Below are 20,590 nucleotides of genomic sequence, written 5' to 3'. Positions count from 1 at the left end.
CTCTAGTTGCTGGCAGGGAGCAGTGGTGAGAGAACAACAGGCAAGGCACTGGGCTCCTGCAAGACTGCTGCCTGAAAGGACTTGTGCTGATTCTTTAGCCATCGTTAGTCATGGAGCTGAGGAAGAGGCAAGCCCAGCCCAGGGCTGTCAGTAAGGGTAAGAGGATGCCTATTCAGAGGGGAAGCCAGAGAGGTGCTGCCCCCTCTCTCAGCAAGGCAAAGGGAAGTGAAACAACTGTGTCAAACAATCTTTATTCAAGTTATGCAATATACAAAAGTTGAGGTTTCATGGAGTTTCAGTATTAAAAGGCCGATGGCTCAAATCTCACCCTGGGCCTGTTCAATATACCTGAGCTTCTAGCAGAGGAAAGGAAGCCCAGAGCACAGGCACAGCCATGTACGGACACCCCATGGGCCAGCTCTGCTCTCTCAAGAGCAGGCCCAGGCACCTCAAACAAGAGGGCTGGTTTGGAGCTGGGTTTTTTGGCTTTGGGAAATTAGAAAAACAGACTAGGTAGGGAATTTAAAAATACACTTTGTTAGGAGCAGGAAGCAAGAAACCTTTGGGCAGCAGTCAGTGAACAACGCCATTCCCACAGCAGCAGGGGCTTCCTTGCGGCAATGAGCCCAGACCCCGGAGTGGGAACCCAGCTGGGCCATGGCAGGGAAGCTGCCAGACCTCTCCCTCCACAGCTGGGCAGTTTGGCACCGATGTTGAGTCCAGCAAGAACAAGGTCTAAGAGGAAGATTTCGCTCGGCCCGAGCCAGACTTGGAGCTGAGGAGCTTCTCCACCATGGTGCGGGCGTAGCGCAGGCGGCTGGCCAGCTCCCGGCAGCAGCCGTGCTCCTCGATCAGGCTCAGCTTGTACGTGCGGAAGTCCCGTTTCTCATCTATGTACGTGACAGCAGCCATCAGAGGGCACAGGATGACCTTGGTGTGGTCCTGGGGGGAGAGAACACACGCTCACTGAGCACCATGCTCCTTGGGGCAGCATTTCCTCTGGATGAGCCATCTCGGCAGTACCCGGAGCGTGTGACAAGGTCCCTCGGTAGAATTCATTCAGAGTGCAGCAAAGGGCAACAGCTGGCTGCAGCAGCCAGCCTGCTGCTCCAGAGCATAGCCTCTCACAAGTGAGGAGAGTCTGGGGGCTTTAGGTACCAGCACAGACAGCTCCCAGTGCCGGGCTCCCTGGGCAAAGCCTTGGCTCAGGTCATCCCCTCCTGCCACCACGTGCAGCCAGAGCCACGGCCCTGCAAAGAGCCTCACCTGGAAGAAGTTGATCTGCACAGTGCCGTTGCTGAGGTGCAGGATGATGGCACTGCGCGTCCGGAACCAGGTGCACAGGTAGGGCAGTCGGGCCAGCTCGTCCCCTTCCCGTGGCGTGATGTTCGCCCCCGCCTTCAGCAAGTGCTCACTCATGTAATTCCGGAAGTACTTCAGTAGTGTTATCTGCAGAAGGGATGGGCTCTGAGGGGCTGACGGTGACCCCAGGCACGGGGAGAGGGAGCACAGGGACTGCCATCACAGTCCCAGACCCTCCTTACATCTTTTAGAGCTTGAGGTGTCACGGCAAACACTTGTGGAAATCCTCAAAGTTAACTCTGACTGTGAAGCATCAGACTCACTTTGCTGAACACTTTGGTACATGCAAGTCATGTAGGCATTTAAATTACTGCAAAACTGCTCACAAATGAGCCTCAGTTAGCAGCAAGAGCTGCTAGTGTCTGTCCCTGGGGCCATGTGTCACCAGCTAGAGGAAGCCTGCAAAGTTCCAGTGGCCTCCAATAAACGTTTCTCCCTGGAACCCACCCTGCCCTCAAAGCCTGAGGGTGGCAGGAGTCTCACCACCCCCCAGCCAGGGCTCCTGTCCCCAGGACTGACCTTCTTGTTGAGGGCAGAGGGGTAGGACCTCACAGTGAAGTAGGACTCGGTGTTGTTCTGCTCAATGTACTGCAGGTTGTCTCCATCGTTGTACATGATGAGCCGAGTGGAGTCGTTGAAGAGAACCCCAACACTGTTGTCACAGAGCTGGTAACCTGCCCAGAAGGGACCCCATGAGACCTCCAATCTCAGGGGCCCACTGGCAGTGGGAAGTACCAAGGCAGATGGTTTATCACCCAGGGATTCCCTAACAGCCGCCCCACCAAGTCCCTGCCAGGTCTGCTCTTTGGGGAGGTCTGGCTGGCACTTTTGCACCTCTGGATTCGTCATCTCCCTTATTGCATCAGCTGCTTCAAAAACAGCCTCTGCTGCCACCCTGGATCCCTGTGCAGCCTGGGGAGAGCTTGGTCACCTCATGCACCATTGGTACCATTGTCCACGTTAAAGTGGCCAGGGCTGATGGTCAGTGGCCAGAGCTCTGGATTCCTGGGGTATTTGGTAAGATTCCTGGCAGTGGTCTTGGACATGCACACCGGAATATGGTGATTAAAAACCCAGGCCTAGGAAATGCCCCAACCCAGGCTTCTCCCAGGTCCCTCAGACACAAGGAAAGCCTGAAACATCGCCACCCATGGTATTTACCGAGTCCATATTTATCCGAGTAGTCCACCCATTTGCTAACCCAAAAGATGGGAATGCAGGCTGGATCCTCAGCTTCTTCTGCAGGAAGAAAGCAGCTTGTTAGGAGAGATTTCCACAGGCTGTGCACCCCGCGAGGCCCGTGGGCTGCCCCAGGCTCACCTTGCCTCACTGCTACTCTCTCGGAGGGCTTGGCTGCGTTGACTGCAGTCAGCTGCTGCAGCATGTCAGCCAGGTGGCAACTGACAGCATCTCCCACCTCCCGCAGCCCCGCCGCTTCCTCCTTCTCCGGCAAGGGCTCCTGGGCAGGGCTGTCCAGTCCTGGCCAGAGAGAGAACAGTGTGAGGCGTGACCAGGGCGAGGTTTCCAAAGGCACCAGACTTACACCCTACCCCAGGTACAGACAACACCTGACACGCAGAGCGGCTCGTGCAGGAAGGGACCATGGTGGGACACGAGCACGGTAATTGCAGAGCACAGGACGTGTCCAGAGGATTCTGGAGTATCTCCAGCGAGGGAGACTCCGCACACCCTCTCTAGGCAATTTGTTCAGTGCTTGGGCACTGCACAGGAGAGAAGGGCTTCTTCACGTTCTGGTGGAACTTTCCAGGTGTCAGTTTGAGCCCCTCACAGAGCTGAAGCAAATGCAGTGCTTCATCCCAGGCAGAGCAGGGAGAGCCCCCTCACCCACCAGTGCTCTGAGTTTCCATAGGGATCAGGAGGTGATGCGAGGGAGGCACAGGGAAGGTTGTGGATGCTGCTGGAGGCCAGGCAGGCTGCGTCCAGCCCCCTTGGGCCCCCTGCCTACCTTTATTGAGCGCGGTCAGCGGCTTCCGCCCGCCGAGCTCCACGCTGCTGGGAGCCAGGGAGAAGCGGGGCGCGATGGTGAGGCAGCTGGTGGGCAGGCGGCTGGGGAGGTAGCCCGAGGTGAAGAACTCGTCGTTCAGCAGCTCGTCGATGGTCGGGCGCGTGGCAGGGTCCGACCTCAGCATCTTCTGGATGAGGTTTGCGGCCACAGGGTTGATGTGCTGAGGGACAGGCGGAGTTTAGAGACGGGTCAGGGGACAACGTGCACTAGTGACAAATGAACAGGGTTTACAGCCCAGGGAAGCTCCACCCGGAGCAGAGCTCCAGTGCTGCATCAGGCAAGCAGAACTGGGTAGCACAGAGAACTCCAAACAGCACCCAAAGCCTGAGGTCAAACGACCTGAGCAACACCAACTCATCAGCAGTGCTATGAGCTGGGGACCTGGCCCCCACCTCATGGACTTGCCCTTGTCCATTCACCTCCACACACCAACAGCCCAGCTCAGATTTTTGCTGGACTGGGGGGCAGGGAGCTGCTGGCTCCCCACAAGGCTCATGCCACCCCAGCCTGAACCAGCCCCTCAGCACTGAGAGCCCCTGCCCTGTTACATGAGAGCCCACGGAGTGCCAGACACGGAGGCTGCAGCAGGAGGTCACCAAGCACCACTGCGAGCCAGACAGACGCTCCACGGGAAGCAGCATACCTTGGGAATGGTGTACTCGTTCTTCTTGATCCGGATGTATGTATCCTTTAGACAAGAGGTCTCAAAAGGCGGTTTCCCCACCAGAAGAGTGTACCTGGGCATTCCCAGACAAAAGGGTGTCAGTTTTGCAAAAGAGACTCAGATTGTGCATAGGAGCGACCATGTCCTAAGCACACCCAGGGGCTTTCTGGCAGAGGGAACACGCTTAGCATTAGACACACTGACAGCTACGTGTACTGCGCCTGGATCCTGTCCCCTGGAAAGGGAAGCTGGGATCTAGCACGCTGCAGGGAAAGTTTCAGCTGGGGAAGGTCGGGAGCTGCCTGGCAGCAGGACTCAGCACTGTGGGGAGTGGGGACAGTGACCTGAAGCTTTGGATCACACTGAAACTCAGAGGCGCCAAGGAACCAGAACCACAGGGATTGCCCATCCCCATGGCCTCTGAAAGGCAGTTTGACTCACATGATGCAGCCAATGGACCAGATGTCCACCTCGAAGCTGTGGCCCTTCTTGCCCAGCACCTCTGGGGCGATGTAGTTGGGCGTCCCACACAGGGTCTTCTTGCGTTCCCCGTCGTACTCGACCTTGGTGGCCAGGCCAAAGTCACCTGGAGGGACAGGGAGATGGGATATGACCAAGATGCCCTGGCTGGCTGGTCCCGTGCTGGGGCCCCTGCCACTTACCGATCTTCACCTCCATGTCGTCACTGAGGAAGAGGTTGCCCAGCTTGAGGTCGCGGTGGATGACGCGGTGGCTGTGCAGGTACTGGCAGCCCAGGATGGTCTGCCGCAGGTAGTACCGCACCTCGGGCTCGCTCAGCGCCTTCCGCCGCTTGTGCAGCTCCAGCAGCGACTGTGGGGGACGGCGGGTCAGTACCGGGGCGGGGGTGGCGCGACAAGGACGAGCTCGGTACGGCAGGACGCGGGGAAGGGGACAGTCCGCACCCGGGGACACCGACACCCGCCCCCCGGCCCCTCACCCTGCGGCGGCAGAGCTCCAGCACGACGTAGACGAAGTCATCGTCCTCGAAGAAGCCCTGGAAGCCGACGACGTGGCGGTGGGAGAGGCTGCGGTGGATGGCGATCTCCATGGACATCTTCTCCTTCTGGTGCGGCTTCACCAGCAGCGACTTGGGCACCACCTTCCCCGCGAACACCTCCCGGCTCTCGGCCTCGGCCAGCTCGTAGCACCGCGCGAAGCCGCCCTTGCCCAGGAACCGCCCGCGCACGAAGCTGCGCCGGGTGCGCGGGTCCACGAGCACCTTCGGCACCTCCTTCCCCCCCGCCGCCGCCGCCGCCGCCCGGGCCGGCTCCGCCAGCGCCGCCGGCCGCGCCGCCTTCCCGCCCGGCGCGCTCATGCTGTGTCCGCGCTGGGGCACCGCCGGGCCCGGCTCCCTGCACCGAAACGGCGGCTGCCGGGCGAGCGGCGGGTCACGGTGCCGGTACCGAAGCAGCGGCGGGTCGCGGTGCGGCAGCGGGTGCCGGAGAAGCGGCACGTGCCGGGTCCCGGTGCCGGTGCAGCCGGGGGCGCGGGGTCCCTGTGCCGGCGGGTGCCTGTGCCGGTGCAGCAGCGGGCGCGGGGTGCCTGTGCCGGGGCAGTTGCGGGTGCCGGTGCAGCGGGCCGTGCCGGGCTGTGCTCGGCCGCTGTCGCGGGGCTCGGCCGGGCCGATTCAAAGGCGGCGCCGGGGCCGTTACCGCGCGCGGCCGCTCCCCATTGGCCGCACGATTTAAAATCCACGCGGCGCGCGGGGCACCATGGGAGCCGGGGCGCACTCGCACCCGCGGGGGCGGGGCCGGGCGCGCTGGGACACGCCCCGCCCGGGGCGCGCGGTGCGCGCGTGCGCCGGCGGCCGTTGGCTGCGGCCGCGCGCGCTCCCGCCGGCCCCGACACGCGCGGGGCGCGCTCCCGCCGCCGAGCGCGGCCCCGCGGCACCCCCGAGCGCGGGCACGAGGCGCGCCGCCCGGGACAGTCCCCCGGGATCTGCAGCCGGCGTGGATGGTCCCGGGAGCGGCACTGCGGCGGCACCGCCCGCTCCCCGCGCCTGCCGGCTCGCGGCGGCACTCCCGCGGGTACAGGAACCGGCCCTGGGCCGGTGTTCATAACCTGGGGACCCCGACCCTGCTGCCCCTCGGGTGACAGTGTGGCAGTGCTGAGGGGCTGTCCCTGACCCCGCTGCCCCGTCCCCCCCGCGCAAGGGTCTGCAGCACTCCCGCTGCTGGCTCCTGGCCCCCCTTGCCGGGAGAGGTGACCGTGGGATGCTCCCGTGCCTGAACTCCACCTCCAATGAACCCACCAGCACGCAGCAGCAGCAGCGCTCAGCCCAGACACCTGCTCTCTGCTCCCTGGCACGCACCATGCCATGGGCTGACGGAATTAACATCGTGCCATGGGCTGAGGCAATCACCATCGTTTGCCACAGGCAGTTACCATCTTTGCCGCCTTGCCCCATCAGCAGAAGCTGTTTCTCTCAGCGCTGGCTAACAAAGAACAGATGTTAGTGGCTAGCATACACCGTGCTTCTGCCCGGCGGGTTGAGCCGATGGCCCCGGCCGAGCCTCATCCACAGGCATGACCCGTGCCAGGGTGTCCTGGAGCCCAGTGCACGGACAGGGCCAGGAGCCCGCGGGTCACCACAGCCCAGCGCCATTCCCGCCGCAGAGCTGGACCATCCCGGGGGATTCTGCTCCCCACAAAGCCGGCACGGTCCCCACTGGGCTGGCGCCTCCCCACGCAGCCCTGGCAGGTCCCTCACTGCTCACAGCAGCACAGGCAGGGAGGGTGTGCTCCCAGGGACCCCGAACCTCCTCAAAGCCAGCAGCACACCCTGCCCGTCCTGCTCAGCACCGCCACGCAAAGCACACAGGGATCAACGAAGCCACACAGCAACTTGGGGTTAGAAGTGCTCAGTGTTTGTACAGATTCCTGACAGAAGACATTCCCCTCCCTGCAGGATATGCTTCCCCACTCCTGCAGCTCCTCGGGCTGCAGGCACAGCCTCCTGTGTCATTCTACTGCAGCACGCTGGATGAAGGCTGCCTGCAGAGCTGGGACACTGACACTCCATCTTCCCAGAAGTGGCAGAGGCGGAGAGCGGAGCCCGGCTCAGAGGGACGCTTCAGAGGCAGGAGGAGAAAGTGGCCAGTGTAAGGAATGTTAACAGTGCTGGGTGTTAGGGATCTTCAGTGGTGGCTTGGTTTTAGGCCCTGCCAGAGGCCACCTTAACAAAGACAACAAAAGAGGTTTTAATTAAGGCAGAAGAGTCAGCTCAGACAGCTAGAAGGAAGAGCAGGCCAAGAAACATGTTATTGCAGTGTTACATCCCTTCATGCACTACAGCTCTTCTCTCAGGTGGCTGTGGAAATTCATCAGTCAGACTTTTCCAGCTGCCATCCCACTCCCAAACTCAAATCCCTTCTCCCACTCCTCTCCCTGCTGCTGTGGCTGCTGATCAAGCAACCCCAGTGAAACACACAATGTGGTGTCAAAACTTTGAGGTGACAACACAGCAACACAGCACAGACACCCCGCTCCTGCCAGACACTGCTAGAGACACCTGGAGCAAAGCAGTGCTCTGAACTCCTGACTTGCAGGAAATCTCACAAGAAGCCCCAAACCTGCCAAGCCTGTGACAGGGGAGGCGTCTCGGGCCCCTCAGAGGGAGCAAGCAGCTGCTTCACGCTGTACTACATGTTGTAATGCACAGAACAGCCAGAATAGCCTGCAGCAGTCACAGAACACAGAACAAGGGACTGTGGCTCACGCCCAGGCACAGCAGAACCTCAATCTAGTTTGATTTGAAGAGTCACGAGTCACTTGAACAACTGAAGAGGCTTTAATTTATGTACAGTAAAAATACAAACCAGTCAGTGGTTTTACACGGGATGTACAGCAGCTACTACACACGTTAGTACTCACACAGCTATTTGCTACTAAGGTTATCAGCATTGGCTACACAGATCAGCTGAGGGCTGCTCATCCAGGGCCACACACCTAATACCCCCAGCTGCTACACCACAACATGCAGGAGCTCCAGGTTAAAACCCAGAGCAGGGCTGTGCTAAGCTCTAACAGAGCACACCAGAGCAGGCAGACTGGTGTGCAGCCAGTTGTCTGTCAGATGCCTCCAACTCTCAGAGCTGCTCTCAGCAAGAACTATTCATACTCTACTACTTGCTCAAAATGAAATCTTCACTCTTTCTAAGAAGTCTGTGTGTCATTCTTAAGTTTCATAACGTAGAAAAGCACAGAAGAGCTTTCTGCAAATGCAGACACTGGGTAATAAATGGGGACAATTGCAGCAGTCTCTCACTTTTAATTACCCACTTTCTGCTGCACTGAATTCTGTGAGTGACATGGCAATCCTCTTTCCAAAGGCCTTTGGCTCTTTAGGGTCTGTGATATTCAGGAAGTGGCACTGACCCCAAGAACACTAGCCCTGAGGGGTGGGAGCACAGGACAGGTCAGTCTGCTTCAGGAGCTAAAAGCTAAGGAACATCCTGTCAGGCACAGAAAGACAGCTGCCAGTGTCAGCCAAAACTCCTAAAGCCAACAGCAGGATGAATACCCCTGGAGAGAATCCCAGGGAGAAAAGGAAGCACCTCACATGCAGGCCCATGGGCAGCAAGTATTGTGCCAAGGGAAAGGCCTGGGTCTAATGAACCCTGGCGAGCGCCCAGAGCACAGCCAGAACAGCCCCGCTGGGACGGAGACTGCGCCTGGCAAACCTAAGCCTAGCTTTGGGTCAGGACAGAACTGAGCAGACAGGCTGAGGCTGCAGAGCACGTGTCAGCCCTGCCTCGCTGCCCAGCTGCTGCCCCAAGGCAGGCGGCCAGCTTTCCCAGCCCCAGAACATTCAGTGGCACAACTCGGACAACGAGGAATGGAGGACACGGGACGAGCACACGGAGTGTGGACAGGACACAGCAGCTGTCAGCAGGGACTGCCTGGCCAGGCCCGCTGAGGCACACGCACACGGGGCTCAGGGCTCAGCAGCCCTCTGCCCACCCCCAGAACGCTCCTGTGTGCCTGAGGCACGGCAAATGGGCTACTAGACCTGAGTGAGTGGCAAGAACTTCTGGTAATAGCTCTTGGTAACGTCAATCATCAGCTCCTGGGTGCACTCCGGCAGCTCCCCCGAGAAGAGGCCTGCAAGAAGAACAGCGTGGCCATCAGTCACCATGTACCACCCGTGTACCATGCACTAAAACAGGCAGTTTCACAAGTTAAAAGTGCTACTTTTCAGTGCAGCAAGCAACCAATACCTTTATTTTTAGGCACTAAATGCTAATGGACACCTTTGGTTGAGAAATCCCATTTAAAATAAGAACATCCCTGTTATCTGCAGTTTTGGGAAGGGGAGATAGAGGGAGCATACCTGGGCAGCCTGAGAAGACGGTGAAAGGTGGAACTACAGTTTCAGGAGGGAGTACTGTGTTGTCCAAGATTTTGCAGCAGTCTTTCAAAACACATCTACGTCCCTAAAACAGAGAACAGGAAAAGTTTATATTTACAACACTACAAACATGAGGCTTTCTTATTATTACTGATATGTTACCTAAATTTCAAGAAGATTAATTGCTCAAAACATATCCTTTATAAGAGATCACAAGAATAAATCTTTATCCTGACTGAATGCTCTCCCAACAGAATTAACTTTTCCTTTTGAGGAAAAATGTCTGCTTGCTTTTAGCTAGCACAGGTACAACTGCACATTAACATGTCAGGGTTCAAACTGGCACCAAAAACCCGAGTCCAGCAGTACCAGCAAGGCCTTCTCGACCCCAGCACACAGAAGCCTTGACTGTTTGGTCTTATTTACACAGAAACACAATTCCACTTGTACTCTGTGGCCAGGCTGCCTCCCCTGGGCAATCCCACTAGCCACAGGGACAACACTCGGGATGGATTTTGCAGCCAGCAGCAGCGGAACACGCTGTCCTCAGACAAGTACACCTGAAAGCTCAGCTTCCTGCAGAGAAGCACCAGGAGCAGGAAGGAGCAGCGCAGAGACGGCGAGCCTGCTGCAGGCAGCTGGCGCAGACCCCTCCCAGCTGCTGTCACAAGGCCTCAGCAGCACCCAGGAGTTCACAGAAAATACAGAAATGGCACTCACGATGACACAGTTCTTGCCTATGTGCACGTAGGAGCCGATCTGGGCCGCGTTGACAACGCAGTCCTCCTCTATGAAGACATGGTCACCAATGTGCAGAGGGAAGAAAGCCACCCTGCAACAGGAGAGTATTGGTATGTGTGCAGCAAACAAACTGACACTGCCAGACCCAGAATCACCCCACGGAGTCTGCTGTCCCCGGATGGATTAACGGATGTGGATCTGGTGCTAAGGGACACAGAACAGTTTCTGGGTTTCTCCTCTCTAAAGGACGGCCCAAATGAGAAGGAAGATGTAAATAAACACACAGAAACTGGAACATGCTCTTCACTTTGCTATTCTAATCTATTGCTCTCCACCCAGCAGAGGGCTGGAACACCAACCCCCAAGGCACACCTCAGCATCTGAGCAAAAAGCAGATTTGAGAGATGTATCTCTGCAAATTGCTGCAAAAGGAACAGTTCTCAGAACACAAGAGAACACAAGACTCAGTCAAGCTGACAGATTTTTCAGGTATCTCCCAGAGGGAAGGGGACTCTTACCCTTTGCTGAACTTCTTGAAGGGCGGCCTGATGACGCTGCGGCTCTTCACCACGCAGTGCCGTCCCACCCGCACGTTCGCCAGGTCCCCGCGGATGATGCAGTCGTTCATAACGATTGTCTGCAGAAGGACACACAGGTAAACCCGCTCCCCTTGCCGCCTGTGGCGACACCCATTGCACGAACCCCTGCCAAGCCTGGGCACTCCAGCAGGATTCCCTCACTTCAGGGACGACTCTTTCACTCAAAAGAAAAGTGGCAACAAAGCGAAAGTGCAGGAGGTTGGAGCCACCAGCTGTGCCCCTGGCCGTGGCAGTGAGCATTACAGAGCAGGCCTGGGCACAGAGCAGGCTGGGGCTGCTCGGGGGCCGGAGGAGCCGGGCCGAAAGCAGCCGGCCAGCGATGCTGCGGGGCACGCCCGGGGGCACGGCAGCCGCCGCCCGGCGCTCACCTTGCCGTTGAGGACGATGTTCTGGCTGCCGCACAGCACGGACTGCCGGCTCACCTTGTTGCCGGAGGCCTGCGGGGAGAACGCGCGGTCACGGCGGGTGTCGCGGGTGTCGCGGGTGTCCCGGGCCCCGCCGCCCCGGCGCGCCCGGCTCGGCCCCGCCGCCCCCTGCCCACCGCTGCCCGCTGCCCGCTGCCCGCTGCCCGCACCGTCTCGATGTACTCGGACTTGTTGTAGAGCATCTCGCTGAGCTCCATGGCCGCGCCGCTCCGCCCGCGCCGCTTCCGCCGCGTCACCTCCGCCGCCCGCGCCCCGGTTGCCATGGCGGCCCCGCCGGCCGCCCTCAGCGGCGCCGACAAGGAGAAGGTGCGGGGCCGGGGCCGGGGCCGGGACCGGGGCCGGGACCGTCCCGGGCCCATCCCGACGGGTATCTCTTGCAGCTGCGGGAGAAGCTGGCGCTGCTGAGGCGGGAGTACAGCGAGACCGTCATCCGGCTGCGGGTGAGCGGAGCGGGCCGGGCCGGGCCGGGGGCACCGCGCACCGCCAGCCGGTCCCAGCCCCGCCGGGTCTTGTGTGTCCGCAGCGGGCGCGGCGAGCCGAGCGAGCCAGGAGCCACGGCCGGCGGGAGCGGAGCCCCACAGGTGGGAGCCGGGGAGAACGGGGTGCTCCAGGTGAGAATCGGGGAGAACGGGATGCTCCAAATGGGAATCGGGGAAAACGGGGTGCTCCAGGTGAGAACCGGGGAGAACGGGGTGCCCCAGGTGAGAATCGGGGAGAACGGGGTGCTCCAGATGGGAATCGGGGAGAACGGGATGCCCCAGGTGGGAGCCGGGGAGAACGGGGTGCCCCAGGTGAGAATCAGGGAGAACGGGGTGCCCCAGGTGGGAATCGGGGAGAACGGGGTGCTCCAGGTGAGAATCAGGGAGAATGGGGTGCCTCAGGTGAAAATCGGGAAGAACGGGGTGCTCCAGGTGAGAGCCGGGGAGAACGGGGTGCCCCAGGTGAGAATCAGGGAGAACGGGGTGCTCCAGGTGAGAGCCGGGGAGAACAGGGTGCTCCAGATAGGAATCAGGGAGAACGGGGTGCCCCAGGTGGGAGCTGGGGAGAACGGGGTGCCCCAGGTGGGAGCTGGGGAGAACGGGGTGCCCGCCCCAGGTGGGAGCCGCAGGCAGTCCCCCAGGACAGGACAGCGGGTACCCGGGGACCCGGTGGCCACTGTTGCCCCGTAGAGCCCCCACGGACTGTCCTGCACCCGGCCCTGCTGACCCCTCGGCCGCTGCGGCCACATCCACTGCCCCACACGGCCCTTGCCCCGGGCTGAGCTGTGGTCTGCAGTAACAGCTGCTCTCTCTGCTTCCCTCCTCACCAGGTCTGCAGTGCTCCGATCCTGACTGTAAGATCCCCGACTTTCCCTGATAACAAAGCCTGATTTTACCGTGTGATGTTTTTCTTGGACAGGACTTTAGGAGTGCTTTACACGTGTGGCATTTTTTCCCCCAGGTTCTAGAGATAACACATCTCCTAGTGCTGACAGAGATGGGCCCTCTCAGTTACAGACTAAAACCTGCTCTGATGCTGCCACGGAGAAGAAAACATCTGTCACAGTTGAGCATGTTCCAGAATTCTCCAGTGGTGAGGGTAGCCCGCAGGACAGCTCCCGGGCAGAAAGCTTTCAGGCCAGCCAGGAAAGCCTGTGCCGTGGGATCAACAGGCCTGTCCCTGTGGAGAAAAAGCCCCAAACCTCCCGAGGCATGATGAAGCTGCGCAGGCGGACGAAGGCCCTGGGATCAAAGGAAAGGGAATCAGTGCGTGATATGCATCTAATCAGCGCTGGTGAAATGATGAAAAATCAAACTGCCAGTGCAGAGGAGCTTCAGTCACCAGTGTTCAGGCACAGCAGCCTCTCGCACACTGAGGAACCTGCTCAAAGGGCACCTGGGGCGGTGCTTGTGCTGGGAGAAGAAAATAGTTTCACTCCTGATGCAGCATCAGGGCTTGTACAGGATGTGTTTGAGGGCAGTGTCACTGCAGGAGAGCCTGAGCTGTCCCCACATGTGCCGAGGGACAGCAGGGACATCTGGCAGCCTGAGTCCTCGAGGGCTGTGGCCACACCTGATGGACACGAGCCATGTTCACAGCATGGAGACTCTGTTTTACTTGACCCCAGAGGTGATGGCGGAGAAGAATCCCCCAGCAGAATAAAACAGCCAGAGGGTCAGAGTTTGTGTGCAGATCGGGGAAAGTTACATGGGCTCCTGGATTTAATGTCAGAAAATGAAATATTGCCTGACAGCAGAAATAACACCAGAACCGAAGAGAGCGAAAACCATGAAGGACATCAAAGTGACACTAACACCTTGAATCCCTGTCCTGCAGATAAAGCTCTGGACGCTGCTGGAGAACTGCTGGAGAACCAACAGGTTGAAACTGAGTCAGGGCTCTCTCCTGCTGGCGAGGCAGCAGCTCCCGAGGGCATGCTGAGCTCTTGCACAGTGGTGGAAGGGCTGCTCTTCCCCGTCGAGTACTACGTGCGCACAACTCGCCGCATGGCCAGTTGCCAGAGGAAGGTGGACCTGGATGCTGTAATCCTCAGCCAGTTGGGCAGGAGCAAGAAAGGTCAGCGGAGTAAATGCAAGCAGAAAGATGCAAACCCCAATCAGCCCTCGCAAGAGAGAGCTGAGGGTGATTTGGAGCCAGGGGTTGAGCCCTTCCCTTTTCTTGGAGCAGAAAACGATCAAGCAAACTCAAGTAGTTCTCAGAAGTCTCTTCCTGCATCCAACAGCAGCAGCACTTCTCTTGAATCCATTCCTCAGAAAAGCATCACTAGCACAAGGCAAGAGCAGAGACAATCCCAGAGGAAACAGAAGGGAAGAAGAAAATCTGCCTGCAAGGCCCCCGTGCATCCAGTGTCACAAGAGCTTGTAGAGAGTCAGGATCCCACAATGGCCAATGAAAGCAGTGCTCTGCTGTCAAATGAGAACCAGAGTGAAAAGGAAAACTGTGATGCTAACCTTGAAAGGTCATCCTCAGATGAGAGGAGATTGTCTGGTGCTGCAGCCCTGGGGTCTGCAGGGCCAGGAGTGACTGGAGCTACACAGCCAGCGGGTCCTGACCCTCCTTGGGGCGGGAGCCAGGTGCCAGGCAAATGCCACAAGGCTCTGTTAGATCCACTCCACAGCAGCGATTCCCTGAGCCCGGGGAGTGACACTCTTGCCAGCTCTGGGGGAGATGTGGAAGGCAGTGCTGCTGTGTGTCAGGGAGATAAACATCCCGTGCGGCGTGTGAAGAGGCAGCGAGGAGCTGAGCAGCTCCCCGGGGTCAGTGTCCCTCTGCGCCGCTCCCTGCGCTGCTCTGCCAGGCACAGGCCCCCGACAGGCTCAGCAGGTACTTCCTCACATACAACCCCCCCAAAACGCCCCATTCCCCAAGGCAGGGAGCATCCCTGTGTGTGCAGGCCCTGCTGGTCACACCCCGCTGTGTTTATGCAAGAAAATACAATAGGGGTTAACTATTATTCTTTTAAAAATGAGATTTTTTTATTTAAAAATAGATTATTGTGGTGCCCATGTTCCTTGAACAATTTCAGAAACTTCTGCAGGGAATGAGCAGAGCAGGAGCAGGGCTGGGAACTTACTGAGCTGCCCTTGCTGTTGGAGTGAAGGCTGCCAACACTAGGGCTGGTTTGCCAGCAAATGAATGTCCGTCCATTCCTCCAGCAGAGAGTGCATGCTAATGATTGTGAATATTGTGAAAAGAGAAAGTGTAGGGAGAAAACCAATAAACCAAACTGACCGAGCACTCAGGCGTATCTGCCAGGCTTTGGTGGTGGTCTTTGAGCTGAAGGCTTGATGCAGAGGTACTGAGTAACTGCAGAGTGTAGTGTCTTTCCAGAAAAGTGCCACTTCTGTGCGTTAAGATGAATATGGTGTTTTGATTTTTTTAAAAATCCAAGACACCCTTCATGCGAGATTCTGAAAAGGCAAGTTGCTGGTTATTTTATGACATTGTGTTCTGTCTTGTGTCCTTGTGTTTAGATGACAGCAGCAGAGGATGCAGCAGTGCCATGGGTTCACAGGGTCCTGCTGCCCTTGGGCTCCCTGCTGCGGACCCCGACACTCGTGGCTCCCTCTTCTCCTTCCGCAGCCTGCAGTGGCTGGTCCCTAAGCTGGGCATCAGGGACTTCCACTTACCAAACGAGGAATTTGGAGTGCTGAAACTGGAGAAATTAAAATCTTCCCCTGTGAATGACTTGGAGGATTTTGTGCCTGGGGAGGGTGTGGCTCCAGAGGACACACCAGATGCACAATTGAAGCCAAAAGAAAAAAGTCTCAGAAGTAATTTGAATTCACCTTCCAAAACTGGATTGCCTGAGCTCCCTTGCATGGAAAGCCTGATTTCCAAGAAGGAGCTTTCCACCCATGAATTGCTGTTTACTCCCATGGGGACTGTTCTGGCTGAGGCTCCCACTCACCCTGAGTCTGAGATTTCCTCGTCTGTTTTCCCTGCTGTGGGTGCAACCCCAGGTGTTTTACCTTCAGTGCACACTGAGGTGTTCCCTGACACACCTTCTGTCCCTGCCGTGCCAGCGACCCCACCTTCCCCCAGAGGAGCAGCTGCCCTGGCCCTGGGGGATGTGGCACACAGAGACCCTGCTGTGCCACTGCACCCTGACAGCTGTGCTGCTCAGGCCACCAGAAACCAGGAGGAGCAAGGTACAGCATTGCCCTCAGCAGCTGAAAGAGGTCCTGAGAACAAACCTGATGAGACTGTGTCCTTGGAGAAGCATCAGCAGCCAGAGAACAAAGAGCAGGAATCCTGCAGAGCTCCAGCTGAACAGGTAACAAGCTGGGATCTTTGTGAAGGGTACTAAGGCAGTGGTTTTGTGGGCAAATTCCCTTTTTCCAGAGTCCTGTCTGACTCCAGGGAAAAGTTCTCTTTGCATGTATCATAGCAGTGGCATGCAGTACCTGCCTGAGAGTGACAGAGAGCGTGCAACAATTCTGCCTCATTCTTGCAGGTGCTGAATGTAATGTCAGCTTGAATTATTACTCATTCTTTACCTTGTTCATGCAGAAAGAAGATGCAGCAGAACAGCTGACTGCAGTGCTGCCGGCCGGCCCCAGAGAGGAGAGCTTGCAGTTTGTGTCAGAGCTAAAGGTGGGAGAACAGCGGGGAATTGTTAGCGAGGCAGCAGCAGCCCTGCAAGAGGCAGTTTAACAAAGGTGCAGCAGGTGTGCTGTGTGTCAGAGGAGGCCAGCAGCGTTTGTTTGGCAGGACTGCTCGAGCTCGGGCGCGGTGGACGTGGGCGCGGTGTGGTGGGCAGCAGCTGGCCGCAGGGAGCTGCGCGTGGTCACTGCCTCCGAGAGCGCCGTGTCCCTCTGGGAGCCACGGGCACCCGGCTGCTGGGCAAGGGTCTACAGCTGGCACCTGACAGAGGTATGAACACGCTCCCTATTCCTACCTGCAAGGGCAGCTTTCCTGCCCCGTGAGTTAGCTCCTGAGATACAAGGAGCTTGTAGCTTGCGCGGTTGTGTGTTACCTGCTGGAATTTAATACCTCATGCACGGGATGGTGGCTGCACTTCACTTGTGCTTTTTCCCCCTAGAGTTCCTCGAGTCACGTTTTGTCTCTTATGTCATTGGGGATTGTTTAATTAGGCAAGCAGTCAGCAGAGAGTGCAGCTGTTCATTTTAGTGTGCTTCTTGAGAGGGGTCTGAAAGTCAATCCTGCTCCACATCATTTTACTTGAAACACTCTAGAAAATGAGAATAAAGTCAAAGAGACACAGTGGGTGGCACTGAATTCTTGTTTTGTTGTCCCAGATTCCTGTAATCCAGATTGTTCCTCTGCCAGACACCTGTAACCTCGTGTGTGTAGCACTGGGAGAGCTGGAGATTGGAGAAATAAGGTTTTGTATTTATTTCTTACTAGTGCTTTGCACCCTGAGTAGCTGCAGCTCAGCTCCTTGTGAGAAGTGGTAGAAATTGTCTTTTTACTGATGTGGCACTTTCTCAGTTGCTTTAACAGTTGGAAAATATGGAAGGGATTTCTAAAAATCAACTGTAAAGACCTGTTTATTCACCTCAGAGCTGGCAGGCTGATTGAACAGAGGCTGACCTTTATGTGCTACTGCATATTTGAGTGGGGCTTCCTCCTGTCATGGTGTGTGCTTGTCTCTTGATTTAGGCTCTTGCTTTATTCTTCTGAGACCGACTCATTCAAGCACTCCCTAGTGAAAACTGGGAATATAAAAGCAGTTGTTGGGCTAAAGGACTGGAGGCTGGTGAGCAGCAGCAGGACCGTGCAGGAGCAGCAAGTGGAGATGGTTTTTCTCTCAGAGACAGGGGGGTGAGTTTGGGGGTGCTGCCTTGGGGTGGTCTCCGTGTGGTGGGTGGGATAAAAGCGAGGAAACACCTCGGATGTCGAGCAGTGTCATGTTCCTCTTCCAGAACACACTCTTTCTGTTTTACCTGCTCTTCTGTGTGCTGGTCTCCTTTCAGGAGCAAGGACAGGCAGACTCTGATGCCCCCAGAAGAAACAGTTACAGCCTTTGCTGAAGTAGAAGGGATGAGAGAGGCCTTGGTGGGCACCACTGCAGGGAACAGCGTTGTGGTTTGGTGAGTGTTTCCTCTGCCACACACAGTTTAGGGGCTGGGGGCAGTGTCAGCAGCTGCAGGGCTGTATGGGGGTGCTGGCTGGCTGCTGAGCCACCATGGAATGGAGGTTGTCAGAGGGCCAGTGGCCAGTGTGGCACCACAGTCAGACAGCCAGGGAATTGCTGTAATTCCATTGCTTTTGTATCATCCTCACTACACCCTTCCTGGCTGTTGGCTGGGTTTGCTTAATGTGGAACCAAACCCAGGTTCGTCCTGCACAGGGGTGTAACTGTGATTAGAAATGAGTCAGAATTTGTGTTTTCACCAACTGCAGGAATCTGAAAACGGGTCAGCTCCTGAGGAAGATGCACGTTGGTTATTCCTACCCAGCTTCCATCTGCCATCGAGCCTATTCTGACTCCGTACGTACACAAAACTCACAGTTCATGCTCGGGCTGCACTGGCTGGGATGGGATAGAAAGGATTGAAGTCGCTAGGGAGGGTTGGGCTGTCAGCTGTTTCAATACACTGCAAATAATTCAAGGGTAGACAGGTTACCTGGAGGAATAAATAACCTACGCTGCATGCTGGCTGCCTTGACTCCTGGCTTTCTGCAGGGTGCTAATAAAGGGGAGCAATGCATCCTGGTGCATTCCAAAGCTGCAGCACGCCGTGTGTGGGAAGCAGAAGTGCTGTTGCCCAGGCCTGGTGCTTGGCAAGCCTCTTCCATGTCACACGTGGGTGCTGCCAGCATTAGAAACCCTCTGTGAGTGGTTCCTCTGGACATACATGCCCAAGGGAATGAGCTGTGTGAAACCAGCATTCATACTAACCATCTTTCCCACTTGCTGCTACCTGTGCTGTGATTCCCGATGGGGTTTTGTGTTTTATCAAGGATTTGAGTGTTTTCAATGATCATGTAGCCTTTTGTGACAAGAATGTCTTGTCCAGTAATGGTGCCTTGGGTCAGACTCTTTGGAGTCTTCCTCACATTATCCATCCCAGGATATTTCATGCTGGTTTCTGGCTGTTCTGGGAGCTAATGTTTTCAGTTGTGCTGCTTTCCGTGGAATTTTTGTTACATTTTAAGCTTGTAGGGATTAAAATGTGACCCAGAAAATTTACTTCTTTTGTTTTTTGAAGTGTCACCTCTCCTATGGCAGGTTTAGCTTTTTGAAACAGGAAGAGAAATTCATAAATCCCTTGGGTCACTGAGCTGTCACTCTGCTGTGTTGCATCAGCCCTTATCAGCCAGCAGCTGCTTTTGCTTTTATCTAATTTGATAAGGAAAATAAACCATTTCTGTTTTCCTCAGTAAAAATAATGCATCACTGTTCACGGGGCTGTGATTAGAGAGAGTGTAGCAGTTAATTTTTGGAAAATTATTTTGATTTTCCTCCTCCTGCTGTTGTCTTTAGTGATGTATTTTCCCCTCTCTGTATCAGGGCCTTTTGTTTGTTGTTTTAAGCCACCCTCATGCCAAAGAGAGCGAGTGCAGTGGAAGCCCAGCGTTCCGTGTGGTGGCCTTCAACCCGCGCTCGGGCCGGAGCGCGGCGGTGATGCTCTCCTGCCTCCCGCCCGGCCCGGCAGGCAGGCGAGTCCTGGGGCTGGGCTGGGCTGGGCTGGCTCCGTGGGGGCTTTGGGAGAGCCCTGAGGAGCGGGCTAGCTCTGGCAGGGATCCAGCGGCATCTCCCTGGTGATAAGGGGCTGCGTCCGGCCCTGCGTGTGTCCGGGGGCGTGGGCTGCTTCCTGCCCGCTTCCCTCTCCAGGCTGTGCGCTGACCCCTCGCCCTGTCAGCTCTGTCACCGTCACCGCGGGGACACGGGGCTGGCTTTGTCCCCCCGGGACCGGGGTGAGTGTCCCTGGGCTCCTCAGGACTGGCTTTGTGCCCCCGGGACCGGGGGGAGTGTCCCTGGGCTCCTTGGCTGTACCCCTGGCGCTGCAGCATTCCGTGCTGCCAGGTTTGTTTGTGTGCAGCAGCTGGCTGCAGGCACATGGCCTTTTCCTTCCTGTCCTGTGTTTGAGGCATCAGCAGGCTCAGCCTTGCGTTTAAGGCTCAGCCTTGCAGTTCCTTACACAGGAAGTGTGATGGATGTGGGGGAATAGTGGTGGACCGAGGTCTTGGTTACTGAACAGTCGTGGAATCACAGAATGGTTTGGGTTGGAAGGGACCTTAAAGACCATCCAGTCCCACGCCCTGCAGGCAGGGACACCTTCCACTAGACCAGGTTGTTCCATGCCCTGTCCAACCTGGCCTTGGACATTTGCACTGTGTTTTTTTAAGAGACCACTTTATAAGAGTACACCTTTTTCAAGTATGTTCTGAGTCCAGGAGGATTTCCATGGCCTCCTCCCTTCCCATCTGCACTGGAGGAACAGTCCGGACTGTCAGCTGCCTGCAGTTGCTGTTAATCTTTAACTGAGCTAACTGAACAAACGCTGCCATGGTGTTTTTGCACATCCCCGCCTGCTGCTGACCCCCGTGTCCCCGCAGGTACCTGGAGGGTGACGTGTGGGACGCCGCGGGAGCCGCCGTGCTGACGTCGGGTGCGGTGGCCGTGTGGGACCTGCTGCGGGGCCGCTGCACGGCCGTGCTGCCCCCGGGCCCCGCGGGGCACTGGGCGCTGGCCCGCTGGGCCCCCGCCGGGGCCGGGCTGCTGGCCGGGCGCCGCGACGGGACCGTGCAGCTGTACCGGTACCAGCCGCCCCAGCCGGGAGCCGCCTGACGGGCCGGGCGTGCGGGGCCAGTAAACGTGCTGCCTCGGGAACCAGCCCGTGTCTGTTGTCTCTGCTGTACGGGGGGCTGCGGACAAGGACCGGGGGGCTCTCACGGACACCGAGCTGTCCTGGCCAGCAGCGTGGCCTG

At 57.4% G+C, this 20,590-nt stretch overlaps 3 protein-coding genes across 4 annotated transcripts; 1 reads left to right on the top strand and 2 right to left on the bottom strand.

The window, feature by feature from the left end:
• Positions 1 to 185: 185 nt before the first annotated feature.
• Positions 186 to 5,709, bottom strand: PLK1 (polo like kinase 1). Its single transcript, XM_038151694.1, has 10 exons — positions 5,011 to 5,709; positions 4,715 to 4,883; positions 4,494 to 4,638; positions 4,032 to 4,125; positions 3,329 to 3,548; positions 2,683 to 2,841; positions 2,524 to 2,601; positions 1,882 to 2,036; positions 1,267 to 1,449; positions 186 to 942 (listed from the first exon to the last, which is right to left on the bottom strand). Exons 1-10 carry the CDS (start codon positions 5,386 to 5,388, stop codon positions 736 to 738), a joined length of 1,788 nt encoding a protein of 595 aa, XP_038007622.1. The 5' UTR covers positions 5,389 to 5,709; the 3' UTR covers positions 186 to 735.
• Positions 5,710 to 6,918: 1,209 nt separating this feature from the next.
• DCTN5 (dynactin subunit 5) lies at positions 6,919 to 11,436 on the bottom strand. The gene is made up of 7 exons (XM_038151695.1): positions 11,338 to 11,436; positions 11,132 to 11,200; positions 10,683 to 10,801; positions 10,144 to 10,255; positions 9,406 to 9,508; positions 9,085 to 9,176; positions 6,919 to 7,248 (listed from the first exon to the last, which is right to left on the bottom strand). The coding sequence occupies exons 1-7, from the start codon at positions 11,383 to 11,385 to the stop codon at positions 7,228 to 7,230; spliced, it is 564 nt and encodes a 187-aa protein (XP_038007623.1). The 5' UTR covers positions 11,386 to 11,436; the 3' UTR covers positions 6,919 to 7,227.
• On the top strand, positions 11,436 to 20,495 carry PALB2 (partner and localizer of BRCA2). Of its 2 annotated transcripts, XM_038151688.1 has the most exons (14): positions 11,436 to 11,494; positions 11,569 to 11,628; positions 11,712 to 11,799; positions 12,498 to 12,521; positions 12,629 to 14,512; positions 15,163 to 15,965; positions 16,202 to 16,285; positions 16,403 to 16,564; positions 16,951 to 17,036; positions 17,315 to 17,476; positions 17,629 to 17,745; positions 18,059 to 18,146; positions 19,170 to 19,318; positions 20,219 to 20,495. In XM_038151688.1, exons 1-14 carry the CDS (start codon positions 11,450 to 11,452, stop codon positions 20,448 to 20,450), a joined length of 3,984 nt encoding a protein of 1,327 aa, XP_038007616.1. In that variant the 5' UTR covers positions 11,436 to 11,449; the 3' UTR covers positions 20,451 to 20,495. The 2 variants fall into 2 exon arrangements, with proteins under 2 accessions (XP_038007616.1, XP_038007618.1); XM_038151690.1 differs by lacking the exon at positions 12,498 to 12,521.
• The last annotated feature ends 95 nt before the right edge of the window (positions 20,496 to 20,590 follow it).

Source organism: Motacilla alba, chromosome 14 (genome assembly GCF_015832195.1).
Source record: "Motacilla alba alba isolate MOTALB_02 chromosome 14, Motacilla_alba_V1.0_pri, whole genome shotgun sequence".
In the NCBI taxonomy this organism is placed as follows: Eukaryota; Metazoa; Chordata; class Aves; order Passeriformes; family Motacillidae; genus Motacilla; species Motacilla alba.
This window is presented reverse-complemented; position numbering and strand designations above follow the sequence as displayed.

Excerpts from the sequence above, each read along its gene's own strand:
- PALB2 (XM_038151688.1), top strand. The coding sequence starts at position 11,450 with ATGGCGGCCCCGCCGGCCGCCCTCAGCGGCGCCGACAAGGAGAAG. Across the intron at positions 11,629-11,711 it reads AGACCGTCATCCGGCTGCGG|CGGGCGCGGCGAGCCGAGCG; the intron begins GTGAGCGGAGCG and ends GTGTGTCCGCAG. Across the intron at positions 19,319-20,218 it reads CCGCCCGGCCCGGCAGGCAG|GTACCTGGAGGGTGACGTGT; the intron begins GCGAGTCCTGGG and ends GTGTCCCCGCAG.
- DCTN5 (XM_038151695.1), bottom strand. The coding sequence starts at position 11,385 with ATGGAGCTCAGCGAGATGCTCTACAACAAGTCCGAGTACATCGAGACG. Across the intron at positions 10,802-11,131 it reads ACATCGTCCTCAACGGCAAG|ACAATCGTTATGAACGACTG; the intron begins GTGAGCGCCGGG and ends GTCCTTCTGCAG. Across the intron at positions 10,256-10,682 it reads TTCAAGAAGTTCAGCAAAGG|GGTGGCTTTCTTCCCTCTGC; the intron begins GTAAGAGTCCCC and ends CTCCTGTTGCAG.
- PLK1 (XM_038151694.1), bottom strand. The coding sequence starts at position 5,388 with ATGAGCGCGCCGGGCGGGAAGGCGGCGCGGCCGGCGGCGCTGGCGGAG. Across the intron at positions 2,602-2,682 it reads GAGAGTAGCAGTGAGGCAAG|AAGAAGCTGAGGATCCAGCC; the intron begins GTGAGCCTGGGG and ends TTCTTCCTGCAG. Across the intron at positions 1,450-1,881 it reads CCTCTGCCCTCAACAAGAAG|ATAACACTACTGAAGTACTT; the intron begins GTCAGTCCTGGG and ends TCCCTTCTGCAG.